The 17,533-nt window shown below is 43.0% G+C and overlaps 2 protein-coding genes and 1 long non-coding RNA gene across 4 annotated transcripts in view; 2 read left to right on the forward strand and 1 right to left on the reverse strand.

The window, feature by feature from the left end:
• LOC143268059 (uncharacterized) overlaps nt 1-8,906 on the forward strand; it is a 32,586-nt gene extending 23,680 nt beyond the window's left edge. The window contains exon 3 of one of the 2 annotated variants that reach the window (XR_013043640.1): nt 4,965-6,727. This is a non-coding gene — a long non-coding RNA (uncharacterized LOC143268059). Of the gene's footprint in view, nt 1-4,964; nt 6,728-6,780 lie in introns of those variants that run through there. The other variant, XR_013043641.1, reaches the window with a different exon arrangement.
• LOC121821659 (immunoglobulin lambda-1 light chain-like) overlaps nt 1-17,533 on the forward strand; it is a 755,041-nt gene that overhangs the window by 511,304 nt on the left and 226,204 nt on the right. The gene's annotated exons all lie outside the window — the stretch shown is intronic.
• On the reverse strand, nt 1,299-11,827 carry LOC143268057 (uncharacterized). The gene is made up of 7 exons (XM_076548523.1): nt 11,699-11,827; nt 8,901-8,968; nt 7,524-7,548; nt 5,454-5,494; nt 5,040-5,070; nt 3,542-3,601; nt 1,299-1,629 (listed from the first exon to the last, which is right to left on the reverse strand). Exons 1-7 carry the CDS (start codon nt 11,778-11,780, stop codon nt 1,319-1,321), a joined length of 618 nt encoding a protein of 205 aa, XP_076404638.1. The 5' UTR covers nt 11,781-11,827; the 3' UTR covers nt 1,299-1,318.

Genomic DNA, 17,533 nt, shown 5'->3' on the forward strand with positions numbered 1-17,533 from the left:
ACTATGCTGGAACTTGTAGTTTTCTAGGTATTATAAAACTGGGCTAAACCTCTTCCTGGGTGCATTCTGGATGTCCAAGTTCCAGGCCATGAACCTAAGCAGCCAGCTGTGTACTCAGAATCTGCTTCCTTTAGCACACTGTGTGATGATGTTTTGTGTATGCTCTAACAAAGCTTGCCTAAAGAACAGAGGGCAAAGCCAACCACTAGCTAGCCATAGAGGCCATTCAGTGGTGACATACACCTTTGAGGTCAGCTTTTGGGATCTCACGCCTTTAATCCCAGCACTAGGGAGGTGAAGACAGGAAGTGATATGGCTGGGTGGAGAGAAGAATGTAAGGTAGGAGGAGACAGGAACCCCGTCCCCTTTCAGTCTGATGATTTTGAGGAGGTAAGAACTCTAATGGCCGGCTGCTTTGCTTCTCTTATCTTTCAGCTTTCACCCTGACATCTGACTCTGGGTTATTATTATTATTATTATTATTATTATTATTATTAAGATCAACTAGAATTAATCTACAACACTGGGTTTCTTTGCTAATCCCTGGGCTACTTTCAGAGGCATCATACAGGTAGCTCATGTGATCTTTGGCCCTAGACATGAATATCTCGCGGGCAACTAGATTAGCTCTCGCCACACTTGCTTTGCTCACCCAGTGAGGATGACCTCTCAGTGGGCACCCAATCCCACAGTGTCTAGGACCTGTTGAGGGTACACGGGACCCTTCAAGGAAGGGCTTTGGTCTGGTGGGCCATATTCAAAGCCTGAAGCCACCGAAGGTCCCCTCAGTCATATGAAAGGGGGAGGGCCTTTGTCACTTTTATCTAAGGACTGGAGATCTGGAGGGCACCCCAGGGAACAAGCCTAGCCTCTGAAGGAGCACCACTGAAATTTGCTATCTTAGGCTCCCCAGCTACCCAGTGAGGTTCTGAGGTGTCTCTGGAGGAACTTTGCCTATGTTGGCCTCCAGGACCCGAGTATACTACAAGGGGATGTTCAGGGATGATATACTCCTCTTGGAGACATCCACACCTCCTGTCTTAGGTGTTAGAAGTATTCTGGGGGAGTGCTTTTAAGCCCATCTGTATCTGTGGATAGATACTATCAAAATATCAAATGTGCCTTCAAGATAAGAGATCTGGGTACTAGAAAGATGGCTCAGCAGCCAAGTGTGCTTGCTACTCTTACGGAGAACTAAGTAGCTCCACAGGATGGGTTACAACTGTCTATCACAACACCCTGGAGGGGTGACTCCAGTGGGCATGCTCAGAGACATAGAAATAAAAACAAAAAACACATTTATATACGATTATAGGCATTATATTTTTATTGGTACTAGCTTTTCATCCCCCTCCTCCCCCTCCTCCTCCTCTTCTTTCTCCTCCTCTGCCTCTTCCCCTGCTGCCTCCAACTCTACCACCTCCTCCTCCTCTTCTTCCTCTGCCTCCCCTGCTTCCGCCTTAGGCGCCGCCGCCTCCTCCTCCTCTGTTTCCGCCTCCTCATCTGTTGCCGCCTCCTCCTCCAATGCAAACTCCTCCACCGGCTCCTCCACCACCACCTCTTCCTCCTCCTCCTCATTCGTATCTTCATTTGAAGATTTAGGTGGGGCTTGGTATAGTACATTTATCTCTAGGGATAGAGTAGGAATAAGTTCAAAATAGGGAAGGAGTCATGGCACAAAGTGTAGCATGAATCTTAACTGGTCTTATTAATAAAATCAAACCTGTGAGCCAGGTATTGGGGTGAAGCTGGAAGATCAGAGATACATAACAGGCCACAGCTAACCTCACCTGGCCAACTTCTCAGCTGATCTTGTTTCCTCAGACTGGAAGCCTCTGTGTCCTCATATCCCAATGACTCTCAGCTGAACTGTGCTGTTCAAAACCTAAAAGCTTAACCTGCCAAATGCTTAACCAGCCAAACACTGCTAGTTTCTGGTCCTCACGCCTTATATACCTTTCTGCTTTCTACCATCACTCCCTGGGATTAGAGGCTTGCTTTCTGGGATTAAAGGCGTGAGTCACCATGCCTGGCTGTATTCTTGAACACATGGATTTCTGCCTCTGGAATGCTAGGATTAAAGGCGTGTGCTACCACTGCCTATCCTAAGTATCTAGTGGCTTTTCTGTTCTCTGACCCCAGATAAGTTTATTAGGGTACACAATATTTTGGGGAACACAATACCCCACAACAAAGCTCTGGGACACTGCTGGGTATTTCTTGCAGGGACCAGGTTGGCCATCCTAGGTGAGTGACTGCTCCCACATGTGCCACCATCCATGCTACCAACATTGTTGGGGACAATTTTCTATTGGCTGCTGTTCTGTTGTTTGTAACTTTTGGATGTTGGGTCTCCTTTCACATCAAAAACAAAGCTTTGCTTGCTAACTGTGTTGTGCTTAGCATCCCTGTTCCCACTCTGTTCAGCTCCCTGCTTTCCCCAGCTAGGCAAGAACAGCACTTCACCTCTTTTCCACAAGTAATGGTGTGACTAGATGACCTGGTAAGACTCAATTGTGTCTAGCTGGGCATGTCCCTAAGCAATGTCCCATTGTATACACTTCCTATTGGGATTTTGGCTCTCCCATAAACTCTGTAAAGGACTCAGGTGAGGCCACATTTCAAGGGAAGGGGAAGACAACTGGGTACACTTATGCATAAAACAGGAATGAATCCAGGGATCCATGATGGATTAGGTTAGGTCCGATCAGGTGGGCCAGTCAACTCGGTATGCAGAATCAAGAACAAGGCAGCAGGGACACACTTTCATGGATTACTGGGCATAACGTGCAGAGCCGCCATTCCACTCAGGAAATAGGGAGGAGGGTGGAGAAGGCTCTAGGTAAGGGACAGAAGAGTGGTCAAATGATGTGGCCGGTGAAGTGGGCTCCTTCATCGCTGTGGACACATTGATTAGAAAGAGTCGTCCCTGAGTTTACACAAGCAGAATCAATCCATCAGAAGTAGAAGGGTACAGGGCAGGCAGACATACTTTGCAATGAAGAAAGACCCTCACCTTACTGCAGGGGTTCCATAAAAGACCTTTGGGGAATATAATCTCCTTTGATTCATACTCTAGACCCGTGGAGACAGGTGAGAACTATACTAAGCATGAAGCCGTATCAGTTTCAGACAGCTTAGAGGACAGAACACACTGGAAGATATGGCAAGGTGATCTGATGAGATGGCAGGAAACTGAGGTTCTGACACACAGAGGATAAGTCAGAGAGGACTCAAGAGATAAAATACAAGTGGCCATGCACTTTAATTCCTGGGATTTTGTACATCCATGATGAACTAGTAATATCTGGAAAGGAGGCCTTATCTGGACCACAGAGTCCCAGATCCATGCTCAAGTACTAGGTCAGAAGCTCCAAGATAGGTGTCAATGTGTCCTTTGACTCATTTGCCCTACAGGTCAGTCTAGTGTGAGGAGCACAGGCTGGAAATGAGCTCACACACAGGCTTCCTTCTGTCCCTGTCCCCACTGACACCATGTCCACATGACAGAGTAGACCCAGAATGCAATGTTGTTACCTACCTGGAGCTATAGGACTTGACTCCTTTCCCAACTCCCTGAGTTGCAGTTCAGGAGCATCACCTGGAAGAAAGCAACAGAGTGGCTCATTCTGCCTACAGAAGATACAGCCACATCAGCTCACACCAGATCAGCCCCAGCTTCCCACTGGTTCCTTGACATCTTAGGTTATGGAAGGTGCTTCAGTGAGGCCAGTCTACTCACTCTGCCACCCACCCATAAGATTGTCTTTTATATAAAGACTGAATGGGGGCTGGAGAGGTGGCTCAGAGGTTAAGAGCACTGGCTGCTCTTCTAGAGGTCCTGAGTTCAATTCCAAATAACCACATGGTGGCTCGCAATCATCTATAATGAGATCTGGTGCCCTCTTCTAGCACACAGGCATACATGCAGGTAAAACACTGTATATATAATAAATAAATAAACAAACAAACAAATGAATAAATAGAAGTAGGCACTTCAAGATTTTAAGGAAAAAGAAGACTGAATGGAAACATGGAGGTACTGTTATAAGTCCTGCAGGACCAGCCAGAAGAGGATTCACTTCTGCATTATTGGGCCCACACTACAAGACCTTTGTACTCAGGTTCATGTCATTGACTACCGACAGTTGTGAGCCACTGACAGTTTCTTCTATCACAACTCACCAATCAAAAGTGAGCACCAGATATACACATATTTCCAGACTACACATATTTCAGAATACACACAATTTCCGAGGAACGCTACTGATTACAACTGATGGCTAGGAGCGTTGTCGGGGACAGAGGCAGGAAGGATGGGTGTTCCGGTGAAGACCATACTTTTATTTCTAAGTTTGTTTCATCTGCATTGCCTGCATATGAATTCTTGTATATCACATGCATACAATGCCAGGCAAGATCAGAAGAGGGCATGAGATACCCTGGAACTGAGTTACAGATAGTTGTGAGCAGCTCTATGGGTGCTGGAGCTCAAATCTGGTCCTCTGGTAGAACAGATAATGCTCTTAATCAAAGAGCCATCTCTCCAACTCCCATTGACAGTGGGGTTTGGTATGTTTGCTTCTACCTCTCTTTACCATTATGCCTGGATGGAGTAGTATTTAAATCTCCAGGCAAATTTACATCTCACTGATACCTTTCATACTGCCTTAGCCTGCCAAGCAGAAGGTACAACCTTACTGTTTCCTGGATCCTCTCCTATCAACTCCAACAGGGCATGCTGTTACTTACTAGGAAAGCTTTCTTTACTACTGATATTCTGATGCTCTTCAACATCTGTGTCCCCCACTTGGGCTATATCTGCAAGAACATCAGGACATAGTGTACCAGGTAAAGCCACACCAGCTCACACAAAATTGACCCAGGTTCTTCTTGGGATTTTCCACAGAGCCTCTATGGCAGAACCATTTAATCATTTAACTTTCAACTCTCCTTTCCAACAGGAATCCTGATTCAGGCTTCTTAGGAATGAAACACTAAGGTATTTCCTGAACAAGAGAGAGATTTCAGATACTTACGATTTCCAAACACAACAGATGTGATCTGCAACTATGAAAAAGAAAGCATTGTTAAGATTGGGCTATACTGTATCCTTCACAATGGTCTGGTTTTCTCTGGATGACTTAGAGACCGGTGGGAATATAGCTCTACTGGTGCTGCATATGACACCAGTAGAGACGGAAAGAGCCTTCCTTCCTGGCACTGTACCTCCCAAGTCCACTAACACTGCAAGCAAATCCTTACTAGAACAGGGAAAGGAGTTTCTGAGGGAACTGCTTCTATATTTCAATTTTAATGAATATGGTGATGTCAACGATACCAGAGAGCTGGAGACCCTGAACTCCACAAAGGAAACTGTCTTTCAAAAAGTAACACACATGGAACCCAAATAGAGCTGTATTTCTACAGAAGACACACAAAGGTATGCTTACCATTTGTCTGGATTCTGGTACACTAATAGCACCAGATAAATCTAGGAGAAAACAGAGTAACTGTGAGGATGTTGGCAACTAATGATTATAAAACACTCAGGGAATATTTTCAATGTGCACACGTGTGTATGGAGATAGCTTGGGCTGCTGCTGGGCCATCCTCCAGTGTAGAAGGATGTTCCAGAAAAGAAAAAATAAAACAGATCAATATGAGACCTAGGTTCCTTGTTCCTCAATTAAAGCCACTTTAAACAATATAAAATAAATCTAGCTGGTTCACACTTTGTGGCATATACTTATTGCTTTTTTTTTTTTTTGGAGCTGAGGACCGAACCTGGGGCCTTGTACTTGCTAGGCAAGTGCTCTACCACTGAGCTAAATCCCCAACCCTTATAATCCCAGCATTCAGGAGGTAGTGGAAGGAGGACCAGGCCTCAGCTTCAACCATAGAGTAAGATAGAGGCAGCCTGTGATAAATGTGTCCCTGTCTCAAAATAAAAATAATACACTAAAGCTGCATAATTTCTAACTGTATTCTAAATATTTATCCTATACTTGCAGGTCAGTGTAGCTTTTACCATCCAACAGAACAATTTCTCTTTGCAACAGAATGAAATCATAACAGAAAACTACAACAAATAAAAATGCAGAGATCAGGTGACTGTGGGGGGCCTGGCCTGAACCTTCCATCTAGAACATTAGTGCTGCAACCAAAACTGTGGAGAGTGGGAGAAAAAAATCCTCTTCCCCTGGGAACAGCCCAGTTGGTTTTCCAACAACAACTGGTCAGCTCTGAAATCTCATAATACAGATAACATTGTATGGAAAGAGTGGATTATATCTATATATTTAGGAATATATCACACACACACACACACACACACACACACTCACACACACTCACAAATGCACTCTCTCTCTCTCTCTCTCTCACACACACACACACACACACACACACACACACACACACACACACACATATGTAACTACAATCTACAGTTGGAGGGAAGGAGGCCAGAGGTCATAAATTCGAGGAAGAAAGGGGGTGACGCATGGGGATGGTCAGAGGGAGGAAAGAGGAAAATGATATAATTTAATTTCAAAAAACAAAAAGTTTCAAAGCACAGTATGTGTGATTGTTAACACTTGCTATGTGTCACCAACAGGTGTTTCTCAGAACTGCACAGGCTGCTCAACTGATCTGCTTTGGTTACTGACAAGCTGGGTTGGAAAATCTTATTGCTCATAGTGCTATTAGAAAGTGTACTATAATATTTCAGTTGTTTTTTTTTTTGTGTGTGTGTGTGTTTGTTTTGTTTTGGGACAGCTTCTAAGACATGAGTCCAAAATCTACAGAAGTAAGTCGCCTTGTCCTACATGATTGCTTTAAACTCCAAAGGTCTGTGTGAAATGACCGGACACAGCAGGGAGTCTTTGGATTTTTCACACAAGTGACTTCAAGCATCTGTGGATGTGGTCTAGTTTAATATGCAGTTAACATGACATGGAGGCAATTTGTCATGGACAGGCAGCATCTCTGAACCACATGATAAACCCTCAGCCCTGCTGACAATGCTCTCAAAATTTTCTTAAATGAATTTAAGGCTCAACCATGGAAGCAAGAGCAATGGATTGCCCAGATGGATTCATGTTTTAACTTTCTGCTTTTGACTTTGATCAGAGATTCTTCATTTTTGTTCTGAAGCAGGGGTTATAACAATCCCCAAGCACAAATGTCATGAAGACTAGATGAACTAATAAAGTATAAAGTTCATTTAAAGTATGAATGGGAGCATAAACTATGTCCTCCATAGACCATTACCCATGCAGGGAAACAAGACATTGAAGCACCTGAAACCCTAATATTCTTTATGCACACAGCCTCATGGAAATCTGTGCAGAAACCTGGCTGTCAAGGGCATCTAGAACACCCTTAAAAAGTCGTGTTGACTGTTTTGCTCTCTCCAGAAACAGCAAGTTGGGTGGCCTTTCAAAGAGAAGACAGTAAGGGACACCCTACCTATCTTAACATTTACATTCTTCCTCACCAAGGAGTTAAACAATACTTACCGCTTTGGTCTTCTTCCCAGGCTCCCTGAAATTATAGAAACAAAGACATTTTGAGGGTAACATCATGGGGCATACAGGCACATGTCTTTTTCTTTTTTTTTAATTAAGATTTTTTTCATTCATTTTACACACCAATCAAAGATCCTCTTCTTCCCTCCTTCCATGCCCCCAGCCTCCCCTCCCAATCCACCCCTCACTTCCTCCCACAAGAAGGCAAGTCCTCCCATGTGGAGGCACATTCAATAGAGGCAAGTCCAAGTCCTTCCCCCTGCCTCAAGGCTGCACGAGGTATCCCATCATAGGTAGTGGGCTCCACAAAGCCTGCTCATGCACCAGAGATGGTAACTTGTTATGTACACACTCATAAGTGGATACTAGATATAAAGCAAAGAGTAATCAGGCAACAACCCACAACCCCAGAGAAGCTAACTAACAGGGAAGACCCAAAGAGGGACACATGAACTGCCCTGGGAAGGGGAAACAAATGAGATCTCCATGAGTAATCTGGGTATGAGGAGTGGGCAATGGAGGTTAGGGGATAGGGGATGAGAACATAAGGGAATGGGATGGTTGAACTGGAACAGGGAGGGGGAAAGCAATGAAAGAGATACCATGATAGAGAGAGACATCATGGGGATAGAGAAAAACCAGGTGCTAGGGAAGTTCCCAGGCATCCCCAAGGATGACACCAGCCTGGACTACTAGCAATAGTAGAGAGGGTGCCTGAACTGAACTGGCTTGCCCCAGAGATCAGACCGGTGAATACCCTGTCATCACAGAACTTTTCTCCAACTAATGGAAGCAGATGCAGAGATCCACAGCCAATCACTAGACCGAGCTCCAGGAGTCCAGTCAAAGAGAGAGAAGAGGATTCTATGAGCAAGTGCATCAGGATCATGATGTGGAAACATGCAGGGACAACCAAACAAACAAGAGGGAATTCATGAAAGTTGGATCAATGGCTGTGGTGCCTACATGGGACTGGACTAGGTCCTCTGCATGGTGAGACAGTTGTGTAGCCTTTATTTCACTGCCAACATTAATGGCTGGCAAAACAAAGATATATCTGTGACAAACCTATGATATTTTTCAGAATGATGTATCTCTAACCCTCCTTCAGTCACCAACCACAAAATAATCTAAAGAAGAAGCATTGTTTTCCAGAGGGACAGGTGATAGCATATATTCTGTACCCTGACTGTGCCATTCACAAATGCTCTTTCTCATAAGGTGTCCATCGGCAAGGAACTGTTCTACTATTCCAGAAAACACAGCATAGTATATATACATACTGTCATATTTTAATAGGCAAACTCAAATAAAATAGGAAAGTCAGACAGCAACATTTCTATTTCAGTCATAGAAAGTCCACCTTACCTCAGTAGAATGGTCGATTTCTTCCTCTTTAGAAAATAACTGTTTAATATCAGGGGCATCTTTAGTATCTAGGAAGAGAGAGTGACTGTTCATCACTGGTGCTGTGGGCCATGGCTTCCTTAGAGAACAGTGCTTAGCTTACACAACAGGCTTATATGTATGGCTATGCTCTCGAGGCTAGACCGAGGGGCTGCTGGAGCATCCTCATTGAAAGCACTGAGTCAACGAGAAGCAGGGAAAAAATGGAAAATGGAACACTTGCAGTGTGCTGATGGGAACAGAAGACAATAAAAGTCTTCCAAGGGTACAAGCTTCCCATTACTCCTATCAATCACTTGAAGACCAGACGGATGGTCTTCTAAAACTAAGAAACAATGTGAGTTTTAATTTATGCTAAGTTGCCATCTAGTACACACTTTCCAGGGTACCAAAAGGAATATGGTTTATGGAGTGGTATTGGTGAACACGAGAAAATAAAGACCATGATAACGTGTCCCCTCTGCAGCACATCTGGGTACCTCAGAATGCTGGAAACAAAACAAGACTCACAGCAATCCAGAAGCTAATTCAATGAACCACTGAATTAGCATTTTAACCTCTAGTGGCACCATGCTCCACTCCCTAGTTCAGTGCATGAACCATAAAGGGGCAGTCACATCCCAGGGAAAGGAAAACCTTAAGTGCTGTTGTGTTGGAGCAGCACAGCTTTTCTCTGGAATAGATACTATTTTTAGAGTAGGCTAATAGAGCAATGTAATTTTTCTCTTTGGAGTAGAAAGCACTTTCCCAAGTCATCTGCTAAAAGCATTGGCAGACCATATTTTTCCAGTGGTTTCCTGTGGTAATAGGTATATTCTGGGGCAAACATTCCATAAAATGAAATCACAATAAAACGAGTATCATGGAGATAATTTACACACTTCCTACATTCTTTTGGTTAATCTAAGATTCACACAAATGGAGGACAATGTACACACACACACACACACACACACACACACACACACGGTTCTGAACAATCAAGACATGAGGCTTTATTTCTTTTCCCATGGACACTGAAGTTCTGTTCACATAGGAAGGTTAAACTAAGAATTCTGTACCCTCCAGTGTATTGAAGCTCTCCCCCACAGACCAGTAGAATCCCATGACAAAGACAGGATACTTGCTGGTTGTATGCAGTTAAAACTCACTCCAATCACTAATTCACTATTACAGAAAACCCCCAGAAACACACGAGGAAGAGAATAATCATTGTAAACAATTCATTCACAAAGTCACTAAAGAAACTGAAGATTTAAAACACACAGGAGCAATAATCAACTTCAAGGTAGTAAAACCATTTTATAGCAATGTCTGATTAACAACAAAAACCATAAGGTATTTTTGAAAACATGAAATATGTAGAAATGTGCTACTAAAACTCAAAGTTTCTAGTTGGTAGCTTTAAAAGGACATTATCATAATATTCATCTGATTGTAGTGTGAAATTTAAGATTTAGATACTAACTTGGAGAACCTATAGAGTTCAGGAGACTAGAAAGGGAACATTAATTGGTAAGGAGGAAGGAAGATAGTAAGGGGGTCATGGGGGAGCACAGGTGACATGAAGGGAAAAGGGGGAGTAAAGGGAGGGAGGTCTGAGTGGGGAAAGGGATGGCAGAACAGAACAAAGGAGGGACAGCACGGAGGATGTTTGAAAAGGCTAAATGGAAGATAAGATTAAATAGACACACAAATAGTCAAACAAAAATGTATAATTGGAATTGCTCCAAACAGGGAATTATGCCAGATGCCATGGCTTGCCATGTAAACATTTGACAGCCTGGAAAGATGGCTGAGGTAAAGGTCATCTGTCTTTTTCAGAGGACATGGTTGTGATTCTTTGATAGGTTGTATATATTTTATGGAATTATAAAATGGATCATTTGCTTCCGAAAGAGGAAAAGCACAGGAACCTCCCATTTTCCTCGTACTTACAGATCTCTTTCCTGCTCTCTTGCACTCCCAAGCACAGGGTGTGACATGGCCACTACTGGGACCCTTTCCCATTGAACCTGGCCAAGAAGGCTGTTACATATTTCAAATTTCACTTGTACTTTGGGGACTCTTCAGATCTAATCCATCTGTGTCACCCACATGTGGATTAATGTGGGGCGTTTACCCACCACCCCCACAGCTTGCTAGAGTTTTCTTGAGTGTGAGCAGCAGGAAATATTAGACAGAAGGATTTATAGCGGAGAATCTTGCAGAGATAAACAGATAGAAAATAAAGGATAGCCTCGAGAGGGCCTGGAACCTATTTCAATGGGCCCCGACTGTCTCTTGCCCAGGGTTTTTATAGAGACGCCAAGGGGTGGAGCAAAAGACCTCCTCCCCCAGCACAGCCAAGTGCAGACCATCTCAGACACCTGCACTCAGGCCCGTGGTCCTGATCATCCTCTATTCGGACCTGCTGGGTAAAGCCACGAGGAACCCCAGAACGGGCTCCCACAGATTAAGTAGCAGATAGGGTTACTCACCTGTTTCTGCCCATATCAGGTGAAGCTACATCAACTTATACATGTGCCCCAGCTTTCCTCTAGTTCATAGTATTCAGCGAGAGCCAAAGTGACTTTTATTTTTATTTAATTTTTTAAATACCTCTTAAAATTCTATGGTTGTATTTCTAGGGATGAGATAGATACACTGATATATTTCAGATAGTGAAAGTTCTGGTAAATCTGTTCAGTTTTACCTATGGCACAGAGGATAACTGACTACTACATATAATGGAAGCAAAGCCTCAATATGTACAGTACCTTCCTCTTGGGTTTGTATTATTTTATCAGATGTGCTTCCACTGCCTGGAACAACAACTGGAGTAGCTGGAGGTTCCTCCATAACTTGAGGGATGATAGTTTTTTTCTTACAAAATCTTCTAAAGAATGAAGTAACTGAAAATGTAGTCACAACAGGGAGAGTTATGTTAGTTTACGGCAGAAAACCAGAAAACTAATCATGGCTGTGTGTTTGTAAATATGGTCTAATTTCCTGTTCCAGCTAGTCATCAGTGTCAAGAGTGTTGCTTGTGGAAGATCACATTTTGTGATTAAGCAGTATACAGACAATATAGGTACTGTCTGCATTTACGTGGCTGGTGCAATACAGAAGGAGCAGGACTGAATGTGTTGTATGGGTTTGGTGCCAGATGGGAGCTCTTCCTTCTGACAATCGCATGAATACACTGTTGTTCATACGATTCCTCTTTCTTCCATGCTTTTCTCCAAACACTGGAAGTTTCAGAAGAACTTCTCATGATACTTTCTAGTCTAAAAGAGAACTACAAATGGTAAATCATAAGGAAAGGCACATGTACAGCAGAAATACGCCAATGATGTTTGTTAAATATCAGAGGAATTCAGCTAGAAGCTAGTGACTGAATTTAGAGCGATCCATTGCATCCAGCATGGGAAGTGTGGCTGCTGTTGACTTTCATTCTTTATTCACCTGTGGTCCTTGTAGCTCACAGAGAACATACGGTATTAATAGCCTTACATGACTGAGAAGTAAACAACTGTGTGCACTCCCGACTTTTCACCGTTAGGACCACATTAGTTACACCCCTGTCACTGTGACCAAACCCCTGACAGGAGCAGCCTGAGAGAGAGAGATATTCTTTACCTTCCAATCCCTGACTCAAAACTGGAGTCACTGGAGGGCACTGGCTTAGTACAAATATGTGACTCTTCTCTTGCATCTTCAACCTGTCATATCCCTCCCACTGACTAATTGTGACTGCCAGGGAACCCCACTGAGAGATTATAGATTCGAGCATATTCCTTAGAAATACTCAGAGTCCAAATCATTCTACATCATGTTATTGCACGATGGTTTGACAAAAATGAAACTTCCCTTCAATTGGCCAAGCCTTCCTTGATGTCTTCAACATGACCAGGTAAGGAAAGCAGTCTGGCATTTGGGTGGTAAGTATGCACATGGCTTTCTAGATGACAAATATCCTCAGCCACTGTATGGACAACCCAGATAAATGTAGCTAGAAGGGCAGGGTCTGTATTAGCACCAAGTGTGCACCACACCTGCTCTGCTCGACTCATCAAAGTCCAGTTTCTACACACTCTTCTACCCACAGACTCTATGGGGCAATTGAGTCAAGCTCATCCCCTAACCATTATTTTAAACTTCTAGAAATACCTCTAATGCAAGATCAGGCTGAAAATCCCTATGTATAAAAGGATGAGTTTCAATTTATGGTTCTCCTCACTCTAGCTCTGAAGAATTGGGTTTACAGAAGTGTGCCACAATGGGCACATATTATACAGTCATTGGGATCAAATCCAGGGTTGTGCACATGCTAGAAGCACACTAAACCGAACTGGTCTTTACATTCCTGCCCATTGACCCTCTTTGACAAATCTGACTGTGAGGCTACTCTAACACAGCCAGCATCTTCAGAATGATGATACCCAGCCATGCTCTGCCTGTGTAACTCACTGCTGCTTATATCATTCCACTGAGTGCTCAGACACAGCAGGCAGCAGGGAGACTGACTGCCAGTGATAGAAGTAATTCTGGAACACAAACTCAAGCTCACCTTTAAAGATGTATAGATAGCCAAAAGAATGATCCAGTGCAGCTCAAGAATGAAGGGATGACTGGAGGTCTTAGTGGACATTGCCTATAAATTGTGTGGCTCTTTGGGCTCATGTTAATGTTGTCTAATCTGTTAAGCTTTTACAATAGTTCTTACTGGAATGAGCCATCTCTTCCATAAATCCAGTTATCACACACATCCGACCTATTTTTCAGTGCAGTGTCTCCTATAGTCAAATGCTCTGATCTGACCAAACATATGGACTTTCTATGGTGGTATTTTATTTGTACTGAAATGTGATTTAATTGTATGTTAATAAATAAAGTTGCCTGGGGTCTGAGCTATTAGAGCCATAAAAAGAGCGTGGCGGTGGTGGCACATGCCTTTAATCCCAGCACTTGGTAGGCAGAGCTAGGTAAGTCTCTGTATGTTCAGGGATACAGCCAGCATTGGAGACACATGCCTTTAAGACCTGGAGGGCTGTACTTACAGGCAGTGACAAGGCAGTCACGTGTTTGGGTTTACAACCAATGAGAAGGCAGAACAGAAAGACTATATCAAGACAAACACACAGGAAGTAGGTCTCTTTCAGAGAGGTAGGACCACCACAGGAGGAAGGGTAAGGTTTTAGCTCTGAGCTCTGACCTCTTGGCTTTCTCTTTTACATTGGTTCTGTGTTTCTTATTTAATAAGACGGTTGGTTACATCTACAAATTTCCATCTATCATACTTATGAGTGTCTGCAGGCAGCTAAAGAGTACTGCCTGGCTTTCTGCCCACTTGGTGCTCATCATTGTCTGCTATTTACCTAGGGCTGGGTTATTGCAGGCAGATGCTGGGAAGATGGGCCTCTCACATAGGTATCCCTGAGCCCTTGACAAAATAAAAAGTACTTCCTGAGCTCTACCACTGGAAAGACTGATGACCTATCCATACACTTTGAGCTATCATTCTCCAGAGAAATGCACAAAAAAAAACCAAAACAAAACCAAGTCTATCACACATCTGTATGGTGAGCTTTGAACACTTTTTTTTTAAAGGTAAAATGTGTATCTTGCTTTTTGAATTGACAAATTTGTCACTGGAAAGTGGACTCTGTCATAGGGATAACTGTATTGGGAAAAAATCTATTTAGACCCTGCCTGGTACACAAAATGCCAAAATAACTAGAGGCATCAGAACTGAAAGCAGTGACTGTAGACACATTGGTAAGACTCGTTACTTAGGGCATTGCCTTTTCCCTGCTTAAATTCCCAAGTTTCACTCCCAATAGGAGTCTTATATCACATTGGTGTGCCAGAGAAAAGACAGCCAGCATTTAAACAATTCTAAAATGTGTTTGAGAGATTCCATAATACATACAACAATTAAATTTCCTCTTCTCCACCTGTAATTGAAAGGAAAGAAAACACTTTGAGGTTCAGGTCATACAGAGTCTTTTTGCATAGCTCTTTGGTTCACCCTATGACACAGCATAGTGTAAAGCAGGATAGGAAAAAGACATTAAAAAAAAGACTGTATTCATACATTATGTGATGATGTCACAGAAAACCAGGGCTACGTACTTTGTGACAAAAACTAATACATCACACACTAATGCTGACTCAAAGTGAGAGCAGAGCACCTCTTCTGTTTGGCCTTCACTGAGGGCTCCCTAAGCTACATCCCAGCATGGCAGACCAACTTAACAACCTGCCCTGGGAGATTAATTCCTTCTAAGAGGGGGCCTCCAATTATTTGCACGAGTGCACATGTTTTAAATGTATTATGCCCTAAATATTCAAATATTGGATGCATGAAGCTTCCCACCATATTGAGACTTTTGGGGAACAACACAAATTCCATCTAGATGACAGGATGGGAAAACAAATAGGAGAGGCCCCTTAAGGAAAAACACACATCTTAATAGATGATATGCCTGTTAACTTCTGAGTCAATATTACACACATTTATCTAAAGAGGAGCCTTTTTTCTCCAGAAGAAAAGCCCCCCTCATACAGACTGTGACACTTGACACGGGAAGATTTGATTCAGTCTGGACCAAGATGGTACAATTCCACTTTGTCCTCTTCCTAAATTAACTCTCTAATACCCATGATGCCCTGCTCAGTTTCATTGTTCAATGGGATATGCACTGAAACATAAGATCACTAGAATAACCTTTCTATCTTAGAGAAAAGAAAGGCCCCCTTACCTTCTCCACCTTTATTTCTGTCTCTTCAGGTAGCACTAAAGGGGACAGAAAGTGACTGTCAGCTCATGGTCTTGCTTCCTACTTATGCAGCATCCTTACTTGATGTGACTAAAAGTGCATAGACTTAGTACATGTGACTAGACCTACTGAACAGGATTGTTGGGCAGCTGCTGAACTGTCTTCCCTTGAAGGGAAATTAAAACAGAAAAAGGCCTGGAGAGATATGAGTAACAGAATTGTATTTCCAGACAGTGGGGGACCTAAAGCAACATAAAATAATCTATCAGATTGAAGATTAAATACAAATCTTCACAGGTATTCTCTTTGGAGTGACCACTGGTATGCTTCAGTTTGCATGTAGAGGTCAGAAGACAAATTGTGGGATCCCAAATTGTAGATGCATAAGATAACCCCCACACCTAAGGCTCAGGGAACATTTTGGTAGAGGATTGGAAAGACTATAAGAACCAGAGGGACAGGACATATGCTGCTAAATAGTGTCTTCTAGACATGGCAGGGATGATATAGCCCATGAAATCTCAACACAGTTCCCCAAATAGGACCTGCATCATGACAGCCCCTACTGATATGGCACCCTAGACCAGGAGCTACAGAGAGGTTGCAGAGAGATGAATTTTCTCCAGAGGTAAGTCTCCTCATAAGTTATCTAATCCTGAACTAACTGCACTAAACATACAAGAGCACACATAGGTATATATAAGAGCAACATTAAATGAACTCCTCTGTTTATGTAAGTATAGTAGTTATCAGAGAAGAACTCATATATTTGAAGGGGGGACATGGGATGAGATGGATTGAGGAGAAGGTGGGATAGAATGATGTAAACACAGTAGTCACATTAAATTCTCAAAGAATTAAAAATGTAAATTATAGGGCTGGAGAGATGGCTCAGAGGTTAAGAGCACTGCCTGTTCTCCCAGAGGTCATGTGTTCAATTCCCAGCACCCACATGGTGGCTCACAACCGTCTGTAATGTGATCTGGTACCCTCTTCTGGCCTGCTGTATACGTAATAAATAAATCTTTAAAAAAAAATGTAAATTATAACAATCCTGGTCTTTCACTTTTGTCTTCCTTCCTTCAATCAAGGTTTTTCATTGAAGCTAAACTGAGACTAATAGTCATCAGGACCCAGAATCATCCTTCTCTGGCCCTGAATATGCTGGGGTTACGGGTGTGCATAGAATTGTCTGAACTTTTTTATATGTGCACTGGAGATTAAATCATGCTGAGTGAGGTAACCCAGACTCAGAAAGAAAACATGATATGTACTCACTTATAGGAGGATACTAGATGTAAAACAAAGATGACTAGACTGCTACTCACAATTCCAGGGAGGCTACCTAGAAAACAGGACCCCAAGAAAAACATAGGGATCACTCAATGACAGAGAAATGGACGAGATCTACATGAACAACCTGGACGTGAGTGGGGGTAATGAAGGGCAAGGGTGGAGGGAAAGAGAGCTTAAGGGAACAGGAGATCCCAGATAGATCAAGAACAGAGAGAGAGAACAAGGAATAAAAGACCATGATAAATGAAGACCACATGAGAATAGGAAGAAGCAAAGTGCTAGAGAGGCCCACAGAAATCCACAAAGATACCCCCACAATAGACTACTGCCAATGGTCGAGAGACAGCCGGAACTGACCTACTCTGGTGATAGAATGGCCAAACACCCTAACTATCATGCTAGAAACCTCATCCAATGACTGAGGGAACCAGATGCAGAGATCCTCAGCCAGGCCCCGGGTGGAGCTCCAGGAGTCCAATTGGCAAGAAAGAGGAGGGTTTGTATGAGCGAGAATTGTTGAGACCAAGGTTGGAA

The sequence above is a fragment of the Peromyscus maniculatus genome, chromosome 12, assembly GCF_049852395.1.
Source record: "Peromyscus maniculatus bairdii isolate BWxNUB_F1_BW_parent chromosome 12, HU_Pman_BW_mat_3.1, whole genome shotgun sequence".
Classification (NCBI taxonomy): domain Eukaryota; kingdom Metazoa; phylum Chordata; class Mammalia; order Rodentia; family Cricetidae; genus Peromyscus; species Peromyscus maniculatus.

Coding starts and splice junctions, on each gene's coding strand:
- LOC143268057 (XM_076548523.1), bottom strand. CDS start 11,780: ATGGAGGAACCTCCAGCTACTCCAGTTGTTGTTCCAGGCAGTGGAAGC. Junction 3,602..5,039: donor ATCTGTTGTGTTTGGAAATC/GTAAGTATCTGA, acceptor GCTTTCTTCCAG/GTGATGCTCCTGAACTGCAA. Junction 1,630..3,541: donor GTCAAGTCCTATAGCTCCAG/GTAGGTAACAAC, acceptor CTCTATCCCTAG/AGATAAATGTACTATACCAA.